The sequence below is a fragment of the Cavia porcellus genome, unplaced genomic scaffold (assembly GCF_034190915.1).
Source record: "Cavia porcellus strain 051 isolate PalLab524CR breed Dunkin Hartley unplaced genomic scaffold, mCavPor4.1 scaffold_28, whole genome shotgun sequence".
In the NCBI taxonomy this organism is placed as follows: Eukaryota; Metazoa; Chordata; class Mammalia; order Rodentia; family Caviidae; genus Cavia; species Cavia porcellus.
In genome coordinates this window covers 31,160,274-31,187,545 of record NW_026947511.1, presented here as the reverse complement: position 1 = coordinate 31,187,545, position 27,272 = coordinate 31,160,274, and the positions used below count along the sequence as shown (strand labels likewise).

The 27,272-nt window shown below is 40.4% G+C and overlaps 2 protein-coding genes across 9 annotated transcripts in view; both read left to right on the top strand.

Annotated features, from left to right (window-relative positions):
- The window catches only part of Anxa7 (annexin A7), a 30,240-nt gene extending 11,765 nt beyond the window's left edge, over positions 1-18,475 (top strand). For 3 of the 4 annotated variants that reach the window (XM_003473790.4, XM_063239336.1, XM_063239335.1), the window contains 10 exons: positions 3,687-3,751; positions 4,183-4,248; positions 8,590-8,674; positions 9,004-9,098; positions 12,319-12,432; positions 12,734-12,904; positions 14,764-14,934; positions 15,010-15,085; positions 16,248-16,360; positions 18,075-18,475. In XM_003473790.4, coding sequence (XP_003473838.2) covers positions 3,687-3,751; positions 4,183-4,248; positions 8,590-8,674; positions 9,004-9,098; positions 12,319-12,432; positions 12,734-12,904; positions 14,764-14,934; positions 15,010-15,085; positions 16,248-16,360; positions 18,075-18,197 — 1,079 coding nt within the window. In that variant the 3' untranslated portion in view covers positions 18,198-18,475. The remainder of the gene's footprint in view (positions 1-3,686; positions 3,752-4,182; positions 4,249-8,589; positions 8,675-9,003; positions 9,099-12,318; positions 12,433-12,733; positions 12,905-14,763; positions 14,935-15,009; positions 15,086-16,247; positions 16,361-18,074) is intronic. The other variant, XM_003473789.4, reaches the window with a different exon arrangement.
- A 3,385-nt stretch (positions 18,476-21,860) lies between these two features.
- The window catches only part of Cfap70 (cilia and flagella associated protein 70), a 66,515-nt gene continuing 61,103 nt past the window's right edge, over positions 21,861-27,272 (top strand). Inside the window, exon 1 of one of the 5 annotated variants that reach the window (XM_023566669.2) lies at positions 21,861-22,381. The gene's annotated coding sequence lies outside the window, so the exon portion shown is untranslated. The other 4 variants (XM_063239319.1, XM_023566670.2, XM_013156962.3 and 1 more) reach the window with 4 other exon arrangements.

Below are 27,272 nucleotides of genomic sequence, written 5' to 3'. Positions count from 1 at the left end.
TTAATAGGAAATCAAAGTAGGTTACTATAATGTATCCTATTTTTTATTTATTTTTCCCTTAATTAAAAAGGTAAAAATTAAAAAGTAATTAAAAAAGGAGATTGAGATAAAAGAGGGCATAACAACAAAACAGCGAGGGTCAAAACATAACCATTTAAGCAAAACAGTGTTTCACCACAAGATATCCTGACATAAAACGTTACCATAGTGTCTCTTTCCTTGAAATCTTTGAGTATAACTTTGTGTACTGTAGCACCAAACATATCCAGACAATGTAAAACCATTCAAGGGAATGACATTATTACAGGGTATTTAGAGCCAACTAACAGAAAATGAACAATGGTTTCTGTATAATCTCCTTGTCTATAAAAGTTTTTGCTTATATTATCACATATAATAAAATCCAATAAGATGCAACCTGTTAAGACCAATGGAGACAGAATAAAAGCTTGATAGGACTTCAAAACAAGATGATACTAAATTAGCACTAGCTATTATGATGTCTTATTTTCTCCAAAATAGCTGTTCCTACCATCCAATCTTCTCTGCCTCATTTCTGTTGAGCTCCTTTTCTGTCATTAGTTGTCAGTTTGTCTTCTTCATTTCTCTTTCTGCTCCATTCATTGTGGCCTCTCTGCCACTATTTCTGGAATCTTGGTATTTTTCTTTTTTAGACTATCCTGCAGTATTCTCTGTAGAGTTGAATTGGTGGTTGCAAATTCCCCTAGTCCCTCTTTATCCAGGAAGCACTTTGTTTTTCCATCAATTTCCAGGGATGGTTGTGCAGGATATATCAATCTTGGCTGGAGGTTATTATCTTTCAAAGCTTGAATTATTTCCCCCCATGCTCTTCGTGATTTGATGGTTTGTGCCTAGAAGTCTGCTGTAATTCTGATAGGTGTTCCCTTGTAAGTGATCTGTTTCTTGTCTCTGACGGCTTTTAATATTCTGTTCTTATATTGGATTTCTGGAATTTTGATTATTATATCCCTGGGTGTAGCTCTGTTTGGGTTGTAGGTGGCTGGGGTCCTGTATGCCTCAGACATCTGAGTATCATTACCTTTTGCTAAATTAGGGAAATTCTCTTGGATTATTTCTGTGAATAGCTTTTGTAGTCCATTTGTTTGTGTTCCTACTTCTTCTTTTATGTTCTTAATTCTTAAGTTATAGATCCTCTTATCATCTTCTAGCCTTTGTATTATTGCTGTTTGTTTTCTTGTTATTTTTAAGAAGTTTTTCATTTCATGCTCCCAAATTACAAATCTGCCCTCCAGTTCAGAAAATCTATCCTTAGTTTCTTTCAAGCTGTTATGCCAGCTTTCAATGGAGTTTTTAGTTTCCTGGTAATCTCTTTGAACCTGCTTCACATATTCTGTTTTTTCTGTTTTCTCCATCAAATAATTCTCCCCTTTTTTTCTTTTCCTCCATTCCATCATCTGTTTTTTTCTTGGGCGGTGCTTAGCATTTCTCTAACTATTCTACTTATATCTTGCTTTAGGTCGTTAATAACTTCATTTTTGAACTGGTCTGTGAGGCTCTGGAGATACCGCTCCATGTCTTGGTGCCGTGTCTGCTATTGCATGTTTCTCAGGATTGGGGGCCAAGGACCCTTTCTTGTTGCTCCCTCTTCCCATATTTTTTATTCCTTCCATACAAGCGTATATAGGAGGCCCAGTTTCTTTCTTTGTCGGTTACGGTTTGTTTGAATTGCACTGGCTAGGTGTTCCTGCCCACTGCAGTATACTAGGGAGACACAGCCCTGGGCAGCCTATGCTTGGCCCGCCCCTCCAGATCAACCTACCAAAGGCTTCACTGCTAGGGTGCACCTCCAGGCTCTGGGACCTGGTTTGGGCTACCGTACTGGGTGTTATGTCAGCGGCGACACCCAGGCCAGGCACTCCCCACCAATCCTGCTTGAGAGGGGAATATGCAACTAACGACACTGCAGTGTCCTGTTCTGGCTGGTCTGCCCTGTCCCAGTATGTCTTTTGCTGAAGCCTCCTACTTTATGGAAGGTTCCCTGATCCGCTCACTCACCACAGGTTGATGCAGGGCTCCCGGCCAGTCCCGCTCTCAACTCCATTCGCCACTTCCCACTCTCAAAGCTTTCACCCCTCTCTCTTTGCTGTGCCAATTGGGATGCAGCAGCAGCTGTAGGAAATTCAAATCGCGGCTTCCAGTGGTGTGGGCTCCAGCTTCTGAGCTGAGACCTTATCTGTTCCTGTTATAGTACCGGGATTGCATTTCCAGTTGGTTTCTCTTAGTTTAGTTCGTTCCTGGGTCAGCAGGGTATGTCTCCCCTTGCTTAGGACTTCTCGCCCTGTACCATTCCTGGATTTTAAGTAGGGTATCTCAGAGAGCCTCCATAGCTGCTGCTATCTATCCGCCATGTTCTCCCGGAAGTCGAGATTGACTTTTTAAGGTGACTGTATATATCAGTAAACTGCAGAATGGCATTTGCCTCAATCTGATCATAAAAAAAAAGTAAATCCTTTAGTATCAGAAGCTGATCAGGCTCCCAATTGTATGGTGAAGGAGTAATAAAAGAGACAATGCAGTATGATTTATGGGGGTCCAAGAAGGTCAGAGCTCTCTTGGAACTAAGACCAAGTCTTCTCTGTACTGTCAGTATTTACTGGATCCTTAACATAATCAGCAGCGTTCAGGAAAATGGAGGACATATCTGAGGCAAAAGGCACTTAAAAATGAGAAAGTCCTTGAAGTTAAAATAGAGATTTCAAGCGGTAAATCTTGCAAATTGAGGTAAGTGTCTTATGTCTTAGGTTGGCAGTTTATTGCCCTGGAATAGGGAGTGAAAGCCAGGGTCTTCAGCTGCCGTGTTACCTAGCCTTCTAAGACTGAATCTGAGTTTTCCCAACACAGCCAGAGAGCACTGTTGTTAGCAGCTTAACCCTTACACAGCCTAGTCCCCAACACTTTAGGAACTTCACTTTGTACCCTGCTACAAAGTGAGTATGTAGCACTCTTGAATTTATCACAGGTGAGGTGAGAATTATGAATATGTTTCCAGGTCCCTGTGTACAAAACTGGGCTCTGGTAACCCTTTCAGTTAGGCCTCCCTCAAATCTTCATGGCTCGACACAATAAAAACTACTTGGTTTCTTCAGTTTCCTGGAGGTCAGTGGCAGGATAGGGAGTGAGAGAGTGGTGAGGCCTTGCTTCTTACAGGGCTTTAGTTTCCAGATCCCTTGTATTGATCCTGCCAGCCTGGAGCACTTCAGGGTCCTATACTGGATCCCCTGTTGTCAGCCGTTTCAGATGGAATCAGAACTGAATTTAATTCAAGTTATTTTTTTAAAGTGTTGTTTGTTGGGATCTTTGTAGAACATGGAATATTAACGAGGTTAGTCCTGTGTGATGGCACATGTCTATAACCCCAGCACTCTAACAGGCTGAGTCAGGAGGATCAAAGGTTCAAGCCCAGCAAGTTTAATAGCCTTTGTGTGACCCTATCTCAAAAAGAGTAAGAGGGGAAAGTTTTTGTAAACAAATACAGCTTTAGATTCAATAAATCATGATATTGGTATTTAAAAAATTATCCTAATATAGGACATAGTATGATGAACATTCTCATGTTTTTGTATTCAGAGTGATCAATACTATTTTGAAAAACGCAAGTTATATAAACTATTGGGTTTTTTCATTTGTTTGTCTTTAACATATAGGTGGCTTTCCAGGAGGACAGATGCCCTCTCAGTATCCTGGAGGACAAACTCCTTACCCTAATCAGGTATTTTTCTTCAACCTTTTAAACTCAGACTGGATAAAGGCACCAGTCCTTTGCTGACATTAGTGGTTTCCATAAAGTAGGGGAATAGTCTTTTCCAGTAACTTAAGGCTGTAATCTTTGCTTTCTTTGGTCTATCTGCTTTAAGTTTTGTCCTGATAAATTTGGTAAGACAAGCATAGGCTTTTATCCTAGATAATGCTGCTTATAACTTTATCCTTGAGATTCAGATGGGATCTTGTTATTGGTTTTTGTTCTTTTTCCTTTGTCCTGCCCTTACCAGCATCATAGTTATAAACTTGGGCGACTCAGTAATTGCTATTTCTGTCAGTGATTTTTGAAGGGTGGTTTTGTTTTCCACTTACTTTTTTTTTGTACCGGGGATCAAACTCATGACCTCATGCTTGCCTTTTATAACTTCATTCTTCTTTCAGATCAGTACAGAATCCTTCCCTTCCTATCCTGTTTTCTCTCCTGTTTCTTTGGATTATGGCAGTGAAGTGAGTAAGGTTTTCTTACGTTTATTATAAATCACTAGATCCTGTATCTGTGCTTTCATTTGTTTCTGATGTCTCACATTCTCTCTGTCTCTGTCTCTCTCTGTCTCTCTCTCTCTCTCTCTTTGGTCTTTTTGAGACTGGGTCTCACTATGCAGTTCAGGCTGGACTTGAGCTCACTTTGTAGCCCAGGATGGCCTCAAATTTGCATTGATCTCTTGCCTCAGCTTCTTGAGTGCTGGGATTACAGGTATGTGCCACCATGCCTGCCTGACCACTTGAGAGCTCAACTGTATGGTTTTTATCCTTGTGATGCTGGGCAGGGCTCTAAATATGGTAGCTGTTAAATCTTGATAGAGTTCTCAGTAGCCACAGATTTCCTATATTGCATGAAATTGTTACCCAGTCTCTGATACTTCTTTTATTTTTAATTTAATTGTTTTTTGTGGTACCAGCAATTGAACTTTGCATTTGCCAATTGACTTTGCATTTGCCAGGTATGACTTGTGCCACTAAACCATGTATCCCTGGCCCCTATTTCCTTATTTTAATACTGTTTTATTCTTAAATCATCTTGTTAATTCTTTTTATCTTCTGAAAGTCACTGGGAATGTAAACAACACTTCTAGCTTTTATCTGAATTTGCTTAATGATTTCCATGTTGTACGATCATGGAAGTGTAGCATTTTCAAGTCCCAGGCAAGCAGAACTACAGTATTGGAAGTGAAATATGTTAGTGTTTGTTTTGGCTCACTCTCCTGATATGCAGAATTTAAGCTCCATAGGGGTTGAGAAACTTGTCTAATGACTATATGGCTAGTGAAAGACCAAGCTGAGACCAAAATGAAACCAGATCCTAGCTCTTCTGACTTTCAGACAGTAGTTGCTATAGTACACAGTGCTGGTTTCCTGATAAGAGTAAATATTCCTCCAAAGCACATAGTAGTAGCGGCTCCCATGCTTTCTGTTGAAGTTGATTGTTCATTGTATTCTATATCAGTAATTAATTAACTTTTGTGAATTTTATGAGAATTTCTGATTTTTAGATTAAGCATTTACATGATTTTATAGACATCATCTTTGACTAAATATGATTTTTTAAACATTAAACACTTAAAGTACAATACATACATTTACAACTTATTTTGTATAACAGCACCTTAAGCTAGACCTAGAAACCATAGGTAGAAGATAACAGAGTGGTAGACTTTGGAGGTGCTTTTAGATAACAGTACACAGGCTACTTTACAGGAGATGAGGTGCTAGTCATTGAAGTCCCTTGGTAGAAGTTGGTTGATACGGTTTGGTTTGGTTTGATATGGGGAATTGAACTCAAGCCTTGTGCTTGCCAGGCAGGCACTGTGCCATTGAACTATATTCCTAGCCCTTGAAGCTGGGTGATATGACTGTAGGTGTGCACGAATGTGTGTCTGTGGGGGTTGTGGGGAGACAGACAGGGAGAGAGTGTAACATCTGTGTGAATAAAATTATAAAAGAAAACTTCTGTCTTGGGTGGGGAATTGGCCAGCTGACCTTTCTGTGATAGCTGTCATTCAGCAAGAAGGTTGGAATCATGTAGATATCAAAAGGTGGGACTGGTAGTGAGAAATGTCTCTTAGAGTTTTGATCATAAAAGCACAGAGTCTGGGGCTGGGGATTTAGCTCAGCGGCATAAGCGCCTGCCTTTCAAGTGTGCGGTTGTGAGTTCAATCCCTGGTACCGATAAAAAATGAAAAAAAAAATTAGAAAAAGAAAAAAACACAGAGTCTGATTTCTTTGGAATGTAAGACCTAGAGGATAAAGAGTAACTTTCAGCAGAGAGTATATCAACATTTTCACCTACAGATGAAAAATAAAATGCTATCTTTTTCTTTTAGAGAATAGAGAATCCTCAAATTGTGTGCATAATGATAGTTAATTTCTGTTACTGTCTAAACTGGTATGAGCAAAGGCTTTTAATCTCCTTAGAATTTAAGTGACACTAATTACACCAAAGGAAACTATCTTAGTTTTTTTGATACATTGTTTTATATAAGGACAGTATATTGAAAAAAAATCATACTTGAATATTTGGCACAAGTTGAATGATTTTAATTTTTCCTTGAAATCACCTAGGAATATTTTCTTGTTAGTTGTCTGCTTACATTCCCAACTTAGAAAGTGGAGACTGGATACTAAAGTTTGTTGATAGAAAGAAGTCCGGTGGTAAGATTGTAGGTGGAAGAGATTATTGGCCATAAAACTATTTTGGGGGGGATAGGAATATAGCCCATAATCAGGGCCTGTGTTTGATCCCCAGCACCACTTAATTAATTTTTGAAATAGTTTTCCTGAAAAGCTGCTACCAGGCACATACCTGTAGCCTCAGCACTTTGGGAAGCTTTCAACTAAAGTTTTTTTTAAATTCGAGTATTTAACTTTTAATTTTGGAATAATATCTTCCAAAAGATTTGCAAAAATAGCACAAAATGTTTCTATATGGTCTTCATACAGATTTCCAAACCTTAACTTTCTGTGAAACTTCTCTACAGTGATCAAAATCAGGAAGTAATAATAACATTGACATGGTATTCTCACCCACCCTTCACAGCTTATTTAAATTTTACTGATGTCCAATAATGTAGTTTTTCTGGTTTAAGAACAAATCCAGGGGAAAAAAAGAAAGAACAAATCCAGGATGAAACACTGAATTTATTATCACATTCTTCAAAGCCTCTGTAACGTTAAACAGTTTTTCGGTCTTTGTTGTTCATAACCTTGACACTTTTAAAGCACACTGCTAGTTACTTTATAGATTTTCTTTCTCTCTCTCTCTCTCTCTCTCTCTCTCTCTCTCTCTCTTTCTCTCTCTCTCTCTCTCTCTCTGTCCTTCCCTCCCTCTCTCCTTCTCTTTTCTCCTGGGGATTGAACCTAGCCCCAAACTTTTCTTATTTCTGAGACATGGTCTTACTATGTTGCTCAAATGCCAGGCTGGGCTCAGATTTGAAATCCTCCTGCCTCAGCCTCCCAAAGTGCTGGCATTATAGGCAAGTGCCACTACATGTAGCTTATGAAATATATCTTAGTCGGGGTTTGTCTAATGTTTCATCCAGGCTAAATTCAGGCTATGCTTGTACCAGGAATTCCACAGAATTGTTTTCCTAACACACTATAGCTAGAGGTACTTATTTTTGGATTTATTCTGTTACTAATGGTAATTAATTTTAATCACTTGTTTATGATGGTGTCTGGCAAGTTATTTGTTGTAATGTTACAGACTATTTTTAACATCTATTGCTGAGTCTTACATGAAATAGTTGCTTAATGGTGAATTTTTAATTTTTACATAAGTTTATATTTTAAAAATAGTCTATGTGTTGCTTTTTGGCTTGTTTTCTTATAAAATAGTGGAAGAATATTGTACCACCCAAAATCTCTTAATCATGACTTCATTTCATGTGTGTGGGGTTTTTGTTTGTTTGATTTGGATTTTTTTTTTCTGTCTTTTTTTTTTTTTTTGGTACAGGGGATTGAACTTACAACCTCACGCTTGCTGGGCAGGTGCTTAGGCCATTGAGCTAAATCCCTGGCCAAGTTTTGATCTTTTTGAGACAGGTTCTCACTATGTAGTTCAGGCTGGCCTTGAGCTCACTTTGTAGCCCAAGCTGGTCTTGAACTCATAATGATTCTCTTGCCTCAGCCTCCCAAGTGCTGAGATTACAGGCATATAGTATACCACCACACATGGCTCATTTTGTGTGTTTTTCTTATTATAAAATATTCATGTCTTGGGCTGGGGATTTAGCTTAGCGGCATAAGCACCTACCTTGCAAGCAGGCAGTCATGAGTTCGATCCCTGGTACCGATAAAAAGGAAAAAGACCAAAAAAAAAAAAAAAAAAAATTCATGTCTAACAAGGAATCCATATAGGAAGTGAAGAACTATTAATAAACTTATATTGCTAATTTGAAACTCATTGAATGCTTATGTCTGCTTCACTAAAGTCATTATTTTCTTCTGTTTGCAAATCAAATATTGTTCATCTCACTCTATCGATCACCTGAAGGGTAGATCAGTTTCTTCTCTCTCCTCTCTTTGACCAAGAAGAGCCAAGCATCAGAAAATCATAACTTTAATTTCACAAGTTTCGTTGTTTCCTGGAAGTTTGGTGTCTTGCTGGCTGTTAGCGGGAGAAAAATCTGTCCAGAAGCAGGATAGGTCTTTTATCTGTTCTAGATTGAGCCCTGGTAAAAAGTGCTAAAATGCTTGCCTTAAAGCCAAACATTCTTGCCTCTGAATGACATCTGGGGAAGTCTTACGCTCAGCAGAAGATCCTGATTTGGATTGTATGCCTTTCGTTCTCAGGGCACTCAGGGGACAATCCGGCCAGCTGCCAACTTTGATGCTATGAGAGATGCAGAAATCCTCCGCAAAGCCATGAAGGGATTTGGTGAGGAAAACAGACTTTGTCTTATATCATATGTTAAACTGATTGATGCTAAGGCAAAAAGCTTTTACATCGGGGGCTGGGGATTTAGCTCAGCGGCATAAGCGCCTGCTTTGCAAGCAGGCAGTCGTGAGTTCAATCCCTGGTACCGATAAAAATGAAAAAGACAAAAAAAAAAAAAAAGCCTTTACATCATAAACCAGGTCATGTGTCAACCTGTGTTTGTGTGCCTTGATATAACCTGTCGGCCCCTGCCTTGTAGGCAGTGTCATAGGTGACTTCTAGGAGCACCAAGTAGACTTTGTCTTTGCTTAACATTTATGGTTCTTCAGGGACGGATGAACAGGCAATTGTGGATGTTGTGGCCAACCGTTCCAATGACCAGAGGCAAAAAATTAAAACTGCTTTTAAGACCATGTATGGCAAGGTATGATCCTTTCTTTTACCCTCCTCTTTCCCTCCCCTCTCCTCGCTTCTCCTTCCCTCCCTCCTCTCCCCTCGTTTTTTTTTTTTTTTTTTTTTTCTCGAGTAAGCAGCAGGAGAGACTTGCTCTGCATTCATGGCAGATAGGAGACTACGGTTTTGTTAGTATGTCTGGTAAAAGAAGGGACAACTAGACTTTATAGAACTGAAGTGTATTCACTCTTTAAACTTTTTATCTAGAGTACTCCTTGATCTGAGTCATTCCTTGTCTTTTGTGGGATACAAAGTAGTACAAAGCAGCTTATGACACAATAAGGATCAAGAGCATGGTTCTCACTTTTCCCTGCAGTGGAATTCAAGACTTACAACAGAGCCCCCTCATTCTGGGTACTTAGCATCATCTTCCACTCCCCTTGCTCCTTCTGAAGCCATGCTGTATTATAACTATATAGAACTATTTGCTGTTCGTGTCCGTGTTTTGTGTGTGCTATGCTGCTGACTCAGTACACCTTTCCTTCTTTTTCTGCATGGGAAACATCTTCAAGATTTGACTTAAATAACAAGTACTGTGATTGCTCTGAGCAGAATTTAACTGTTCTGTCCATTCACTGTGGTCCTGTAGGACTTTGTAAAACCTCTGCTGTCACTAATCTCTCTATCTCCACAAGACTGAGCTCCCCTAGGACAAACCATGTCATGTTTATCTTGGTATTTCTTAACACCAAATAGTGCTTTTTTTTATTTTTTGTTTGTTTGTTTGTTTTGTTTTGTTTTTGAGAGGGGCTCATGTAGTTTAGGCTGGCCTTGAATTCACTTTGTAGCCTGAGCTGGCCTCAAACTTGCAGCAATCCTCCTTCCTCTGCCTCCTAAGTGCTGGGATTAGAGGCATGTGCTACAGTGGCTGGCCTACATGTAGTTTATTTTAATAAGCTTATTTGTGGAATAATCAGTAACTAAATCCATTAAGAACCTATGGCAAAAACTGTCATTATCTAAAGCAAAAAACTGAACAGAATTATGCCTTTTAGATAAAAATCCTAACATCTTGTGTGTCCAGTTTACTTTTCTCAGAACAAACTAATGCTCCATGGGTTGGTCTTGAGATCATGAGTTTGATCCTCGGTACAAAAAAAAAAAAAAACCCTGACTGTTTATACACTGCAAGCCCTATACTACTACTTCTTTTTGTTTTTATTTTTTATTTTTTGGTACTGGGGATTGAACTCATGACCTCACACTTGCCAGGCAGGCTCTTATGCCACTTAGCTAAATCCCAGACCCTAAGCTGTATACTTCTTAAGGTTCAGTGTCACTCACTACTCTTAAAAAGGTCTTTTTCAATGTTATGGATATTTTTAGTTAATATCTAGACTATACTCTGCTGTCTTTCAGAACCTTTTTAAGAATGAAAGTTGAACTCACGACTTAATTTCCTTACTCCAGCCATTTCTCTTGAGTTCCTACCTTAATATGACTTTTCTAGCCTGTTGTTTTGTTCTCTTAATTCTAGGTTCTTTATCACTCAGTCGGTAAATATTTATTCAGTATCTACTGTATTCCTAGACTGTAAAGTGATTATTTACTTTTATTGATGTATTCTGTAAAATGGCTCTTTAAACATATCTTCTATTTCCTTTTCTGTTGCCTCCACTTAAACTCAAGCCTTTCTTACCTAAATATTCCAGTAACCTAATCATTCTCATCGAAGCAGGGAAAGCTGAGGCAGGATTGCAAGTTCAGGATTAGTCTATGCAACTTAGACTGTCTCAAAAAATATAAAGGGCTGCAGGTACAGTTCAGTGGTGAAAAACCCTTGGGTTGCTGACAAAATCGCGAGAACTAACAAAACAAAACAAACACAAAAGCAAACAAACCAAAAAAATCAAAAGGAAAGCTATCCTCTGTGCCTTTGTCACCATGGTCTATCCCGCGTATTATTGCTGTATCTGTATCCATTTCTTGCATAAAAGATTCTATTGACTCCTTCTAGGAAGTAATCCAAGGTTTAGGTATAACTTTGTTTTACTACTTTGCAGGAAAACCTTCCTCTTGGTCAAAGTTTATTGTCTTAATGTTCCTACCTCTCTATCTAATGACTCTCAAACTTAGCTGAGTATAATCTTTAAAATTTAAAAACAATTTCTGAGTCTTAGTTTTTCAGGTTTTTTAGTTTTTTTGGGGGGGGGGTGTTTGTTTTTGTTTTGCTTTGTTTTGTTTTAGTTTTTTTACATAAAGTCTTGGGCATTAGTTTTTTTAAAATGCTCTAACAGATGATCCTAGAGTTGCAAATAGAGGTTCCTTATTTGTATTTATTTTTCTTGCTTTAAATCCCCTTGTTTCTTTTTGCTAATTTTTACATATTTTCCTAGCTGAGTATGGTGGAGCACTCCTGTAATCCTAACACTCGTGGAGGCTGAGATAGGAGGATTGCCATGAATTTGAGGCCAGTTTGTGCTACATAGTGAGTTTAAGGCCAGCCTGGACTTTACATAGTGACAGTTTGTTTTTGTGGTTTTTTTTTTTTTTTTTTTTTTTTTTTAATTTGAGCTAAATGCTTTCTCTGAGCTCTCTAGCCCACTTTTAATCCTTGTCTGTAATCTTTTTTTTTTTTTTTTTTTTTTTTTGGTACCAGGGACTGAACTCAAGACCTTGTGCTTCACAGGCAGGCGCTGTGCCACTGAGCTGAATCTCTGGCCCATTAACCCTTTTCCTATACAACTTTTCCCGTTACTGTTTTCTTTGTGAATCCTCTGGTGCTGAAATACAGGTTGCTAATATTATCTCTTTGTTTCTCTTTCCAAGTTAGAGGATGATGCTGGCTTTATTTTACTTCCTCATTGAACCAAGAATGTTTGTACTAAGTGATCATCATTTTGTTAATTTGAATTCCTTAATGTATCCCTTGCTGTGTAACTGGGGTTTTTTTGTGCTGTCATTTGAACTGAGGACCTGGTACTTGCCAGGCAGGCACTATACCACTGAGCAGTATCCCTGGCTCTTGCTATATAACTCTTACAGTAGAATTGGAGTAATAATTGCTTATAGAGAGAATGAATGCAATTATAGCTACTTCAGTGAATGAACTTTGACTGTTTCTTAGTATTTCATACTCATATTTGAAATTCAGCTTTTTTAGAGCAACTCCATTTCATTTTTCCATATTTTCCTTAAAAGGACAAAATTTGGCAAGCCTGTGTACTTAGCTTGCGTTTGTAATTAAACAGGATTTAATCAAAGATCTCAAGTCAGAATTGAGTGGAAATATGGAAGAACTCATCCTTGCCCTTTTCATGCCTCCTGTGTATTATGATGCCTGGAGTTTACGGAATGCAATGCAGGTACTGTGTTATTTATTTACTTATTTTTGGTACCAGGGATCAAACTCATGACCTCGTGCTTACCAGGCAGGTGCTTATATACTGTGTCATTTATTATAAGTATTATGTCCTATTTCATATGTAAAACCTACAAATTATGGTGGTTCTGAATATGCAATAAAAGTTTAAAGCAGTGCATTATTTCAAATCATCGGAAATACAGAGCTTTTCAGGTCTAACATATAAGAAATACTGATGGGATATTGAGTTACTTGGAGATATTTTTGCTTTTGTTTGTATAATTCTCTCTTTCTTCCCATAGGGAGCAGGAACTCAGGAACGTGTATTGATTGAGATTTTGTGCACAAGAACAAATCAAGAAATCCGAGAAATTGTCAGATGTTACCAGTCAGAATTTGGACGGGACCTTGAGAAGGATATTCGGTCAGATACATCAGGGCATTTTGAACGCTTACTTGTATCCATGTGCCAGGTGAGTACAGCATGAATGTGTGTGTATTAGTGGAGGGAACATGTTTTATGCTAACAAGCATTCTTAATTTTTTCTAATATTTTGCCACCTTGGAATATTGTCATCTTTAAGGGAGATAGCTTAGAGCTCAGGTTACAGATTTCTTTTTAGTTACTACTGGGATTTATCTCTGCAAATCCAGCTTTTGCACAGAGTCAGAAATCAACTTGATTTGGTGCCATTCGCCTCAGGAAACTGAGGCAGGAGGATTGCCTTGGGTTACAGGCCATACTAGGATATATAAGACGAGCCTAAGCTATATAATGAGACCCTGTCTCAAACAAACAAAAAAGAAATTAACTTCTTTAAGGTTTTATGTATCTCTACTTGAAGAAAAACCGGTCAACACCAACTTGAGGTTCTGTGACTGACACAGGGATAAAACTACATTTTTTTTTTTTTTTTTTTTTTTGTCTTTTTCCTTTTTATCGGTACCAGGGATCGAACTCACGACTGCTGGCTTGCAAGGCAGGCGCTTATGCCGCTGAGCTAAATCCCCAGCCCCCATAAAACTACATTTAAACTCAAAAGTAGCCATCCCTTTTCTGGGGCATAAGCAAAGGAGTAACTTCCTAGGAAAATGGGACTGCCATGTGTCTGAATCCAAGGCCATTCTCTGGGAAAGTTTTCTTAGGACAGCTTAGCATCTCTGTGTTCAGTTGCCCCTGCAGCATACACCTGCCATCTTGTGCCATGTGTTGTCAGAAGGCAGGTTTCCACTCACGGAGTCTTCCCATTTTGTTCCTCAGGGGAGCTGCCTTCAAAAGCTCATGGGTCTCTTTCTGTTTTCATTTTTCTTTTTTTCTTCTGGCTGACGTCTGTAGAAGTTATTCTATTTGCAGTCCCACCTGGGAATATGGAAGGACTTATCTTCTTACTTTTTTTTTTTTTTTTTTGAGACAGTATTTCACTGTATAGTTTAGACTGAGCTGGAACTCACTTCAGTCCTCCTGCCTCAGCCTCCTGAGTGCTGAGATTACAGGGCTGTACCACCATGTCCAGTTCAGGTCATTTTTATTTGTCTTCATGATAAGTAGGTTTATGTTAAGACTATCTTTGGATAAAGGAAAGGAAGCTTGTGAAACCATATTACATTTTCCCTCCCTGGGCTGAAATTTCTTGAAGGCAGGAACTTTGTCTCCCCTGTGTCCCTGCACCTAACATGGTGCCTGGCATCTCGGTGTCTGGCTGCTTGAGTAAATATGAATGGAACTCAGTGTAGAACTCGGTAATTGACCTTCAATTCCAGCCTAAAGAGAGTTACAACTTGGTCATTTAGGTGGTAGTTTGTATCGCTAAGTATAAACCTTTGTTTAATTTAGCTCTCATATAAATTAAAAAAAAAAAAAAAGAATGAAAAGAATTTAGCTCTCATAGCCCTGATACCCTCAGTTTATCATAACTTCCTTAAACTATGGTCAATATTACAGGGTCAACAGGGATTTAGCTCAGCAGCAGCATAAGCGCAAGGTTGTGAGTTCCGGTCCCTGGTACCAAAAAAAAAATTACAAAGTCAGCATTGCTAGTGTAACATAGCACTAACTACAGTGTTACACTTTATTTGGTTTGGTTTGGTTTGTCTTTTTCCTTTTTATCGGTACCAGGGATCGAACTCATGACTGCCTGCTTGCAAGGCAGGCGCTTATGCCGCTGAGCTAAATTCCCAGTCCCTTACACTTTATTTGGAAATGAAAGATATGCAGGGCAGACTGTAGGCATTGATCTTTAATAAATTATCTCTGAATCCTCAAGTAACTAGATGCAGGGCGTGCTTAGTAGAGCTTTTGCTTCTTCCAGTTCCTACCTTCCTCTTTTTGTAGGGAAATCGCGATGAGAACCAGAGTGTGAACCACCAGATGGCTCAGGAAGATGCCCAGCGCCTCTATCAGGCTGGTGAGGGCAGACTCGGGACGGATGAGTCTTGTTTCAATATGATCCTGGCCACAAGAAGTTTTCCTCAGCTGAAAGCTACCATGGAGGCTTATTCCAGGGTATGAGCTTCTCTTCTGAAGATCTGATGTCTATTTTAAGATATGAAAGTATTAACGCTGTAATTTTGTTTGCAGATGGCTAATCGAGATTTGTTAAACAGTGTCAGTCGCGAGTTTTCCGGCTACGTTGAAAGCGGTTTGAAGACCATCTGTAAGAGACTTTTGTGTGTTTGTTTGTTTTTAAATGATTAGGGACTTTGAATAGTTATTTTTGTTAAGTGATTATAATTAATATAGTCTCTGAAATCGGCTTAGGCAGAGCCGATTTTAAACTTATGTTTTTATGTGTGATTTTCTGTGAGTGGTTGGTGTGTGATAAAATAGGGCTGCCTGGGATTATGTGGCCTTCATCTGCAGACCTTTCCTGAGCACAGTGCAGAAAGACCTGTTGAGTGTGGTGCTTCCTTTAAGATGAATGGCAAAGTAGGGGGCTGGGGATTTAGCTCAGCAGCATAAGCGCCTGCCTTGCAAGCAGGCAGTCGTGAGTTCGATCCCTGGTACCGATAAAAAGGAAAAAGACAAAAAAAAAAAAAAAGATGAATGGCAAAGTCCTAAGAACTACTGATATCATCACCACAATATATGGTTTTGAGCCCTCAAAATACACCTTTCAACCACTCAGACAGATGAGACTCTTTTCCTTTTGAAAATTAACCGGTTTCTGATGATCCAACACCCAGATGCCTAATGAAATGGAAATTTTGTTCATATAGAACCTAATGGACTTGGGAAATTAGTGTACTAACAATGTTGGTATTAGCAATTGATGTTGCAAATGTTAAAGTGATAACTGTAATTAATGTCTTCTTTACCTTCTATTGCAAGATACTTGGTTAAGTAAATTTCTAAGAGACATGTCAGATTTTTTAACATTTGAAAATTCTGTGGCTTTTTAAATTTTAATTTTTTTGCTGTGGCTTTTAAGTTATTTCATGTCTTTCTGCCAAATGATATCTGACTGTAGAATTCAAGATTTTGTTGTTCCTTTTAGTTAAATATTACTGGGGCATATTTGCTACAGATTTTCACAGTGTAAGGGAAGAATATGTAAAGAACCTAAGTCAGTACTTAGAGTCAGTACTATAGAGAGAAAACAGGATTCAGTTCTAGAATTAAAGGTTGCCTGTCTGATACAGCTAGGAAAAAAACACGGTGAGAAAAGTAAGTAGGTTGGGGGACATCTCCAGCTCACCTGAGATTTCTGAGATGATTCCGTAGTGGAAAAACGCAGGCTGGATGTGATTTTCGAAACCGCTGGCGGGGTGGGCTGGTGTGTCCATCCCGACTCGGCCTGAAGCTCCTCTGACTTGCAGTGCAGTGTGCCCTGAACCGCCCCGCCTTCTTTGCTGAGCGGCTCTACTACTCCATGAAAGGCGCTGGCACCGACGACTCCACCCTGGTCAGAATTGTGGTTTCTCGAAGTGAGGTGAGCCCGGCAATGCTTTCTGTTTCTGTCTGGTCTTACTTGGTTTCAAATGTTCATTTCTTAAAAGTATCTTGGTTGTGAAACCCTTGGGAACAGTGTAAGAAGGAGCTCTTTGTCACTGTTAAGGTCCAGTTGTGGCCCATGGTTTGTTTTGTTTTGTTTTGTTTTTCAGTATCAGAAATTGAACTCAGGACCTCACGCTTGCCTGGCAGGTGCTAATTCCTCTAGCTATATCCCTGGCTTTGTCACTGTTAAAGAGAGGTGAAATAAAGTACAGTATTCACTTTCCTGATGCTCTGAGAGAGGCCTGTAGTATTGAAACAGACCTCTGTGCCCCTGCAAAGACAACACCAAGAGATTTTCTCACTTGAGAAAGTATGAAAAATACTAGTTTATGAAAATTTGGAAGGTTTTTAAAAAGATTGATTGATTGATTTGCAGTACTGGAGACTGAGCCTAGGACTTTGCACTAACCTACATACCCAGCCTTTTCTTTAATTTTTGAGACAGGGGCTCATTAAGTCACTGAGTTACCCAGGCTGAACTTGAATTTATGATGCTGCTGCCTCCGTCTCCCAAAAATACAATTCGACTTTATTGTTGTTGTTTTTTTATTTGAAGAAAAAAAAAACAGAAAAAGGGTAGAAATAATACATAATTTTTAAAAAAATAAACAGAAATCACTAATGGATAATTACATATTGTACTCTTAGAAATAGTTATTCAAGTTACAAAAGTAAAGCATACGAAGTGGACATTCAAACATCGAGACTGCAAACAGTTCTGTTCAGCGATCCAACAAAAACTTACTAATATGGTTACCAATCCTACACACTTAAACATACATGCAATTATATCCTTTAGAGCACTTTCTTTTCCTCTTTTTTACAATAGCAATTACATGTTTTGGGTTTTATTATTCCTACATTTGTTACTACATTTTTACACTAGAGACACAATGAGATATTTATAACTACAATTCTTATTTATTTCACTTATGAGGATAGCCTCAAGTTGTCTCCATTTGCTTATGAATGCTTCAAGATCATCTGTTTTATAGCTGAGTACTATTTCATTGTATGAAAATACATCTTTTTCATCTACTCTGTGGTTGATGGGCATCTTGGTTGTTTCCAAGATTTAGCTTTCTTGTTGTTGTTGTGAGCACTTGCCTTACTGTTTTCCATTATAGCTGCACTATCTTTCATTTGTAGCAGCAGTGCACGTGTTCCCATTTCTCAGCATCCTCGTCTACACTTAACTATGCTGTGTGTTTTTGCTGGTAGCCATTCTGTTATCAAAAGTGTATCATATCATAGCCATGTTACATTTTTGTGTTTTCATTTTCTTTCTTTTTTTTTTTTTTTTGAGACAGGCTCGCCCTCTGTAGTTTAGGCTGGCCTCAAACTCAGAGTGATCCTCCTGAGTGCTGAGATCACAAACATGTGACTCACCAAACTTCACACCAAACTCCTGTGTTTTTTCATGACTGATATTTTAGAATAATAGATAAAAGTAGTGCCATTCTTACCCAGTATGTTACAGAGCAGTGAGTCAGACCTTTACAGAGTAGTGCTAGTATTGGAGTGAATGTCAGTTATAAAAATGTCAGTCACCTGATATTTCTCCCCCACTTTCCTATTTTGATTATCAGTATTTTAAAAAGAATTATAAAATTGTATTTTGACACTTTCAAATGTCATTTCTTACACAGATTGACCTTGTACAAATAAAACAGATGTTCGCTCAGATGTATCAGAAAACCTTGGGCACAGTGATTGCAAGTGACACAAGTGGAGATTATCGAAAGCTGCTTCTCGCCATTGTGGGCCAGTAGGAGGGGATTTTTTAAATGGACCACATCCTTCAAAGCAGACTGATCTACATGCAGAATATCAGCCATTACCTAACCAAAACAAAGGACCGTCAGGGTTAATGTGCTGGGTTGCACATATTATTATTGCCTTAATTCTAATGTTATCTTTTTCCTGTATGTACAATTAATGTAAAGCCGTATCACAATGATGTAGTAATTTTGCAATATTTGTAAGCTTCATTCTCACAGCTTTGGTTCTAATGAAGATTTAAAATTGAATAAAAATTTCAATGATCTCATTCTGTGTAATTAGGAGCAATTATGTGTTAATGTTGCATATCACCTCTGTGTAGTTCAAAAAAAGAGAAAATAGTATTTTTTAAAAATGGACTGGTCTACCTTGATTATTTGAGGACATGATTGCTAATCCAGGCATTTAATGAAGGGTTGCCAGCCTGGTGGCACACCCCTATAATCCCAGCACTCTGAGAGTTTGAGGCAGGAGGGCCATTAAGCTTATCCCCAGCCCAGGCAACTAGTACTTAGTGTGATCCTGTCTAAAAATACAAAAAACAGGCTACAGCTGGGCAGGCTGACACATGTCTGTTAAGTCCAGCATCCTAGGAGGCTGAGGCAGAAGGATCACAAGTTTGAGCTTAACCTGGGCAATTTAGTGGTTTAAGTAAGACCCTGTATCAAAATAAAACTTTAAAAAGGGCTAGGAGGGGGGTGCAGAAGACAGCTGCTTATCCTGTAGCGGCCAGGACACAGTCTCATGTGATACTCAAAGCAAACTCAGGTGTAATCCCTTGTAAAAATCAAAAGGAAAGCTAAATAAACACTTGTAACGTGCAATGGCACAGGGTAAACATTTTCATTCCAAAATGGAGGAATAGAGGAATGCAAAGGAATTGAATTGACACAAGACCAAAACCGAGCAGGGCAAACAAATCCTTTAGCTCCATGTCCAGTACCACAGCATATTGTGGTATAATGTAAGTTCCTGAAGGTGTGGGCAGCCCTGCTCTGTGGCCTCTCAGGCTGGCTCCCCCTTGCTACTTTAGTTTTCTAGGGTCACCACTGTGCCTTCAGCTTCACTCACAGCTTTAAGCATCACCCTCTCAGGGTCTTCTGGGAGGGCCGGAGACCCTGTCACACATTTATGGCTGGTCTTCCAGGGCTTCTAAAATCTGGGTGGAAGCCTCCATTACCCCATTGCACTTGCATTCTGTATGCCTGAAAAATCAGAACCACTCAAGTGATACCAAGGTCTCCTGGGGAAAGGAGTGTGTGAGGTGTTTACTCCTGCTATTAAGTAATACCTGACAGCCAACTGCCCGAAAGGTGACTTCTTCTGAGGGATGGTACCCCAGCACACCCTCTAGCCTTGGTGTATGATATGGATACTGAGTGTGATTTCATGAAGATTAAGTCCCCCTCACCCCACAACATGACACCCCTTCTGCAGCCCATGGACCAGCAAGTGATCTGCAACTTCAAGAAGCTGTACACAAAGGCTCTTCACCAGATATTTTAATGTTACTGAAGAGATGTCCTTGACCCTGAAAGAGTTCTGGAAGAAACATTTCAATGTCCTCCACTGTTTCAATTTCACTGACAACACCTGGGAAGATGTCACATACTGGACCTTAAACTCAGCCTAAATCGTGGCCAGAATGTGTCACTGAAGGCGGCTTTGAAGGGTCTGATGCACACTTAATAGAGGAGATTATGTCCTTGAAAAGAGTATGGGTCTGGACATGAATGGTACAGACACAGAGGAGCTTGTCAAGGACCATGAGGAGGAGCCAATGATGGAAGAACTTGCTGAGCTCCAGAGTGAGCACTTACAGTGCTTGCTGAGGAGCATTCCACTGAGGAAGGCAAGAGGTTGGCAGTGACGTGACAAAATCCATTGGGGAAAAATGTGTAGCATTCAGGTACAGTGTAAAGAACTCTGTTGTCCCCTTTAGTCAAATTTCTAAATAACTGATATTTTATTGCATTTGTTCCATTGCTTACTCTTTGTCTGCGGGTATGCATTGACCCTAGGTATTCAGTCTTTTTCCAGACCTTTTGAGAGTCAAGAAAGCAAACCACCGGCATGCTGTCTCACCACTCCTGAACACTCCACTGTGTTTCACTAACAGGTGCACTCCTGTGTAAGAGTAAGCAACCTTCTACTTGAGATCAGCGTTGGTACCACACTGCCATCACATCTGTGGTACCCATCCACGGTTTGTCTGCTGTCTCTACAAGTTCTCTTTCCTTTGTGGTTTCGAGTGCAACACAGCAATGTGTGCTATATTTGGTTCTTACATATCTTCAGACTCTTTTAATCTGGAACAGTTTCCAGGTTTTCTAGTGTTTGACACTTTTTTTAAAGAGTGCAGGCCTCGGGCTGAGGATATAGCTCAGTAGCTGAGAGCTCAGATAGCATGTAGTACCTCCACCTCCAGCACTCATGGTAGAGAATGCCCTGCAACTTGGGTCCTTCAAATGGAACATACACTCTAGAAAAGAAGCAAAATCATTTTGCTGCTTTTGGGGCATCTCCCCAGGAAGCACACAATAGACTCCTCCCTACGCTGGTGATGTTAATTTTTTTTCACCTGATTATGCCATTTACTTCACTGTTGTCCCTCTATACTTGGTAAGTATTCCTTGGAGGAGTATTACAGAACTTTGCCAATATCCTGTACCCTGTACCCTGACAAGCCTGCACCCACCAGCCTCAAGAGCCATCTAACTCCTGTCTGAATCAGCCTCTGCTATGGTATTGCCAAATGGTAATTCTCAGTCATTCCTTCTGCACTTCTGGGTTGGCACTCTGCTGAAAGAGCCTTCTTTACATTTTTACAATGTGAGCTTGAATATCCTTATTTTATTCCATGGGTTGTAGTCTGTTCTTGTCATTGTTTTGCTGCTAAAATCATCCTTAATTTGGCCAGTGGAAATTCTTTCAAACTGGTTTCACACTCCAACATTTTAAAGATATATATGTATTGCTGAGATTTATCCATGTTGTGTGTGTCTGTAATTCATTAATTTTAAGAGTAATATGCCACTTTGTGAAGGTACCACAATTGATGAGCACTTGGGTCGTTTCAAAATCATTGTTATGTTTTGCTTTTCCAACACTTTAAAGGTTGAATTTTGATCATATTAAAACTGCATTAGGGGCTGGGGTTTTAGCTCAGCGGCATAAGCGCCTGCCTTGCAAGCAGGCAGTTGTGAGTTTGAACCCTGGTACCGATAAAAAGGAAAAAGACAAAAAACAAAAACAAAACTTTGCGTTAATACCTTATACTTCGTCTGTTTATTTTACAAATATTGAGCACTGAGATGTGGCATCATTTTGCATTGCCCCTAACAATGTGAGGCTTACTTTTAAATAGCCTTTTATCTGCTTTTTTTGGTTTGTTTTCTTTTTGTGACAGCATCTTGCTATGTAGTTCAGGGTAGCTTTGAACTCACTGTGTTCCTAGATTGGCCTTGGCCCAGAGATGTTAGACCCCTGCCTCAGTGTCTGAGTGCTGGGATTAGAGGGGTATGCTATCACACACAGGTGAGAAAAGGGCTTACATGATCTATAATCCCAGCGCGCTGGAAGGCTAAGGCAAGGAGATCTCAAATTCGAGCCCAGATTATGTAATTTAGGAGACCCTGTCACCAAAAAAAGAGAGAGGCTAGGGGTATAAAAGGATAATAATGAAATGATCGGGGGTTTTTGTTTGTTTTTAAAGAGAGGAAGGTCTCGCTATATTGTTGCCCTGGCAAACCTCGATCTCCTGATCTCAAGCAACCCTCCTGCCTCAGCCTACCAGAGCACACCACTTAATTTCTGTTCCATCTGCTTACTAAAGGCTTTTTTTTTTTCTTTAAACAAGTTTCCTTTTGGTTTTTCACCAGTTTACGGAAGAATAACAAAAGAGTACAAAGCAAAATGGAAAGGTGGGAAATCGTGCACTTAACCCAAGCTCTCGCAACGCTGAGGAAGATGTGGTTGAAACCCTGCCCAGAGCCAGCAAACTTGAGGCCTACGCGCACAGTTCCAAAGCGCAGGCGCAGAAACTCACCTGGCAACCCTCGATTTGCAGCGCCGAAAACGTCGCAAATCTTGGAATAAGTTTGTGGCAAACATAGAAAGTAACTTCTCGCGAGAGTGGTTGCTATAGTTACGAAAACGCGTGCGGCTGCCGCAGGTAAGACAGTTACTCTCCCCTCCTGCGGCAAGACTGTATTCCGTCACCTCAATTTTCTGCTTCCCCAGCTAATGCCAAATTGAAAAATCGGTGCAGCCTAAAACTCCTCTGACCTGCCCTCTCGCCACCCAAGCCCTCACGCCCGAGCTTTTCCTGAATCCTCTCCCTCCAGTCACATCGCCTCCTTTTCTAACCTGTTGCTACCTGGAGTCTCCCTTCTGCTGCTTCCGAGCGAGCGGATGGAGACTTCGTGCCTGCTTAGGGGCAGCGAGGGCCCGCGCGACCTGACCTGACCTGACCCAGATTTCTCTCGTTTCTGGCATTCGCGTCTGCAGTGCTCGGCATGGGGCTGGGTATTGCGGGCGGTAAATGTAAACAAGACGGGTTACTTGTTTTCAGGAACTCAGGGGAGCTTTGGGGGAAGTCGTTGCACATCAGTATCGCCATTTGTTCAGTGCTTCATAGGTTAACAGTTTCACTATTTTAGGAGAGGTTCACAACAAATGAAACGCAAGTCGGAAATTATCCATTTCTCAGACCGTGATGCTGAGTTGCGGAGGAGTTAGGCATTTGCCCAGGGTCACACAGTTACTAAGGAGAAAACTTCCTCAAAATCCCCAGTCCTGGGCTGCAGTGTAACGCCGTGATAAAGCGCTTGCCTAGCATACAGGAGGCCTTGGATTCAATCCCTAGCTCCACAAAAACTAAAATTCCCAGACCTTGTAAGTCAGCTTGGGGTAATTATCACAAGAGAAGTGTAAAGGACTGAGGAATTCAGAGGAGAGGCAAATGCTTCTGACTGGGGATCTTCATGGTATTGAAAGCATTTGAGCAAGATGAATAGGATTCGCCCAGTGGAGCTGGTGGAGGTGGAGGGGATAGGAAGAGAGAGGCAGTTATAGGAGGAAGGAATAAAATGTAAAATTACAAAGATAACAAGTGCTGGCAGTACTAAGCCACAGAATAAGACGGGATTGGGCTGATGGAGTCCAGAGGGCTTGACATCGCAGTTTAACTTCATTTGCCAAATGAGGGCAAATAAGGCAGCAATATTATTGGGTATGTGCTTTATCTGCTTGGTTTTTTTTGTTGTTGTTGTTTTGTTTTTTTGGGTTTTTTTTTTGTTTGTTTGTTTTGTCTTTTTCATCGGTACCAGGGATCGAACTCACGACTGCCTGCTTGCAAGACAGGCGCTTATGCCACTGCTTGTTTCTTTAATCTCATTTTCTCTGTATTTCTTTTCACACTTAATCCAAGAATACCAAGCCACTTGACCTGCTTTTCTTTTTAAAAAATTTTTTTCTTCTAAATCTTTTACAGTTTTTCTTTCTGCCTGGAACATCTTTCATTTTAGTCTATTTTTGAGCTCCAGGTCCCCTCCTACAAAGAGTTTTCCTGACATGCGCATCCATTTGTGTACTCTCAAATCTACTCAGGTCTCAGCTTCAGTACTTCCTTGCTGCATGACCAGTAGTAAAATAAAAACCTTGTGGCACATAAAAACCTTGTAATCCCAGCACTGAGGGAGGCTGAAGCAGGAGGACCACAAGTTAAGTCGATTCTGAGCAATTTAGTGAGACCCTTATAGTCAGGAATTTCTAGGAGAAGAAGACAATACAGGACATATAATTTATAGTTGTCTTGGTTACTTTTCTTTTGTTTCTAAGACAAAATCCCCAACACCCAAAATTAAGGAAGGTGGGGCTGGGGATTTAGCTCAGTGGCATAAGTGCCTGCCTTGCAAGCAGGCAGTCGCAAGTTTGATCCCTGGTACCGATAATAAGGAAAAAGACAAAAAAAAAAAAAAAAAAAAAAAAAAAAAAATTAAGGAAGCAAAGGTTTATTTAGCTCATGGTTTGTAAAGGTTTCAGTCCATAATCAGCTGGCTCCAAGGCAGGGTGATGGCACTGGGGCAACACTTCAAGGCAGCCGCTAGAGAAAGCAGCCAGAGCAGAAGGGAAGAAGAGCAAGCCTCTTTTCCTCCATGGCATTGTACACAGGCCACTCCTCCTCCAGGGCAGGTATAGCACTCACAAAATCTCCCTGCCCTCCTCTTGCACAAAAGGAGGATGTTTACAAAGTAAGAAGCCTGCCTCCCTGCTGAGTCTCTTAACTTCTAAGCTTCAAGTAACACAATATATCAGCCATAACATAATGGTCACCCAGAGAGTCAAATATGCAAGAGTATAGGAAATCAGGGTTTATACATTGAGACCCAAAGAAATTCAGCTGAGGGCCTGAATCCCAAGGCTACCTCCTGCATGAGTCCAGCTGAAGACCTGTGAGCCAAGGGCAATATCTCATGTGAACTCTTTTATGGATCTGCACTGGGAAGGCCCATAGGTCAGCAGTGGAAGCTAGAAAGTCTGTGCCAGCAGCCTGAGGGTTCTGCACTAGAGCCAAGAAGTTATGCTCAAGGGGGCTGGGGATTTAGCTCGGAGGCATAAGCACCTGCCTTGCAAGCAGGCAGTCGTGAGTTTGATCCCTGGTACAGATAAAAAGAAAAAAGACAAAAAAAAAAAAAAAAAGAAGTTATGCTCAAAATGAGGACTTGGGCTCCCCTGAAAAGTACCACAGTCAATCCTTAGTGACATCAAGGTCCTGAGCTTCTCAGGTGATGAGAACAGTTGAGTTCACGTCAGGAAGCCAGAGTGACAAGCTTCTGGAGATTGGACAGCACACCATCATCTCCTCTGGAGCCAGGAAGCAATGCTCAAAGTAAGGACCAGAGCTTCCCCAAGGTGAACCACGGCCATTCTCAGAAGCTGCAAGGTCCTGAGCTCCTCCAGACAATGAGAACACCGAGTTCATATTAGGAAAGAAGCTCAATAAGCTCCTCCAGGAGAACCAAGGGCCACAGCAGAACCAGTACCACCACAGAGAACCGATAACACTAAATAAACTGTTCCCCAGTTCTCCCTTTTATCTTGGCAACAATCCTCAGCACGCAGGCCACCCACACTCAGCAACCACACTGGTTCAGTTCAGCTGGTATGACAAGCTGACCACCAGTTACCAGTCTACCACACCCTGTCTCAAAACATTCTAAAAGTTTTTGGAAGGGCTAAGGGTATAACTCAGTATCAGAGCCTTGGGTTTAAACCCAAGTACTTACATAAAGATAGCAATGTTGTAAGATGGTTGGTTTCTTTTTTCCCTAAAATTGAGGTTTTAAGTGTCACCTGAAGGAGGAGATGCATATAAGGTAACATATGTAAAGCCCTTCATACACTAGTGTGTTAGTAAGCAATCGTCCCAAGTTAATTCCCCGAGGCTGGAGATGTTGCTCAGTAGAACCATTGCACAGTGGGCTCAAATTCCCCAAACACTGAAAACATTTAGAGAAATGCCCTATCCTCTTTTTCTGCCCCTTTGGTCCCCACTACTCTGTTCCTCATTCCTCTTCATAGCACATATCACACAGCTGTAACTCCTGGTCATTTTTGTCTTTTTCCCTCACTAGATTTTTTTTTTTCCTTGCTCAAGTTTTGTGTGTATGTGTGTGAAATACATAATTTTATTTTACTTTATATTTTATGCAGGAGAGTAACACTTCTTTTCCTACCCAGAGGCAAAATATATTTTCAAAAATTTAGATATTGCCCACTGCATTAAATTGAAATTAAATTGAAATTAAATGCTTCCTATGTATGCAGTCAGTGATGGCAAAAAACTTACAACACATTCCATTTTAATATATCAAAAGTGTTTCCAAGGCAACATTATCAAAATGATCACACTGCATCTCGCTCAAGTTTTAATTCCTTGAGGCTTGGGAGTTTGTGTCTTGTTTTATATCCTCAGCACGTACCACTGTGTTTCACTTAAAAACATTTGTTCCATTAATGATTTTGATGGAAGCGAGGATGGGTTAGGATAAAAAGACAGCTGAGTCAGGAGCCCAGTTCGGAGTGTTTTGGTACAGTCTAGCAAAAGGGGAAGAAAGGTCCAGTCCATTTAGTACCACAGTATTTGATGACAGGAAGGGGAATGGGGGCAGGAAATATAGCTCAGTGACACAGTGCCTGCCTGGCAAGTGCAAGGTCCTGAGTTCAGTTCCCAGTACAAAAAAAAAAAAAAAAAAAAGGAAGGGGGATGGCACACAAGACTTTTCACTTACTGAGGAAGTTGTCCGTGCTACCTCGGCCCGAAGAGCCCCGGGAGAGACACGGTGTTGGACAAATGACAGGAGAGCTGTGGGCAGTGGGAAGAGACGGGAATGATCATGTGTGAAGGCACAAGGAGCTGTTTTCTTTTTCAGATCACCAGTCCTGGAAAGACATAGCACAGCATGTCTTCGGTAAACGTTTGAACTGCATAGATAAGTTCTCCTTTAGTGAGGAAACATGGTCTTTTTTAAAATGAAATTTATTTTCGAACTTGAGTCCTTAGTGTTGAAAAGTAGTTAGCAAGTGTGTCTGGCAAAAGACGTACGCTAAGACCTTCCTTGTCCAGTGGACTGTCATCTTAATGTGCCGCTTTCTTTGCTCGCAATACTTTTTGTCAAACCTGGAAGTAATTATTTTTGTTTTGTTTTTGAGAGGAGAGGTCTTTGTGTCGCCAAGACTGTCTTCAAACTTGCACTCAGTGCCTGAACACTGAGTAGCTGGGATCACAAGCGTTTGCCACTGCCTACTCTGAGGTTTGCAGATTGAAATAAAGTGACCAAGGAACAGTGTGAAGGGTGTGTGTGTGGGGTGGGAGTGGCGAGATGGGGTCCTGCTGTCTCTCAAGATAATTGGATACAGAGGCAGGGATCTTTTTAACATCAACCAGCGAGCCCTCCTTGTGGCCAGCTCCCTAGATCTCTGCCTGTCCAGCAGCAGAGGTTGGGAAGGGGAACAAAATAACTCTGGGCGACAGCATGGCCTTAGGGTTAGTGTTGGTGATG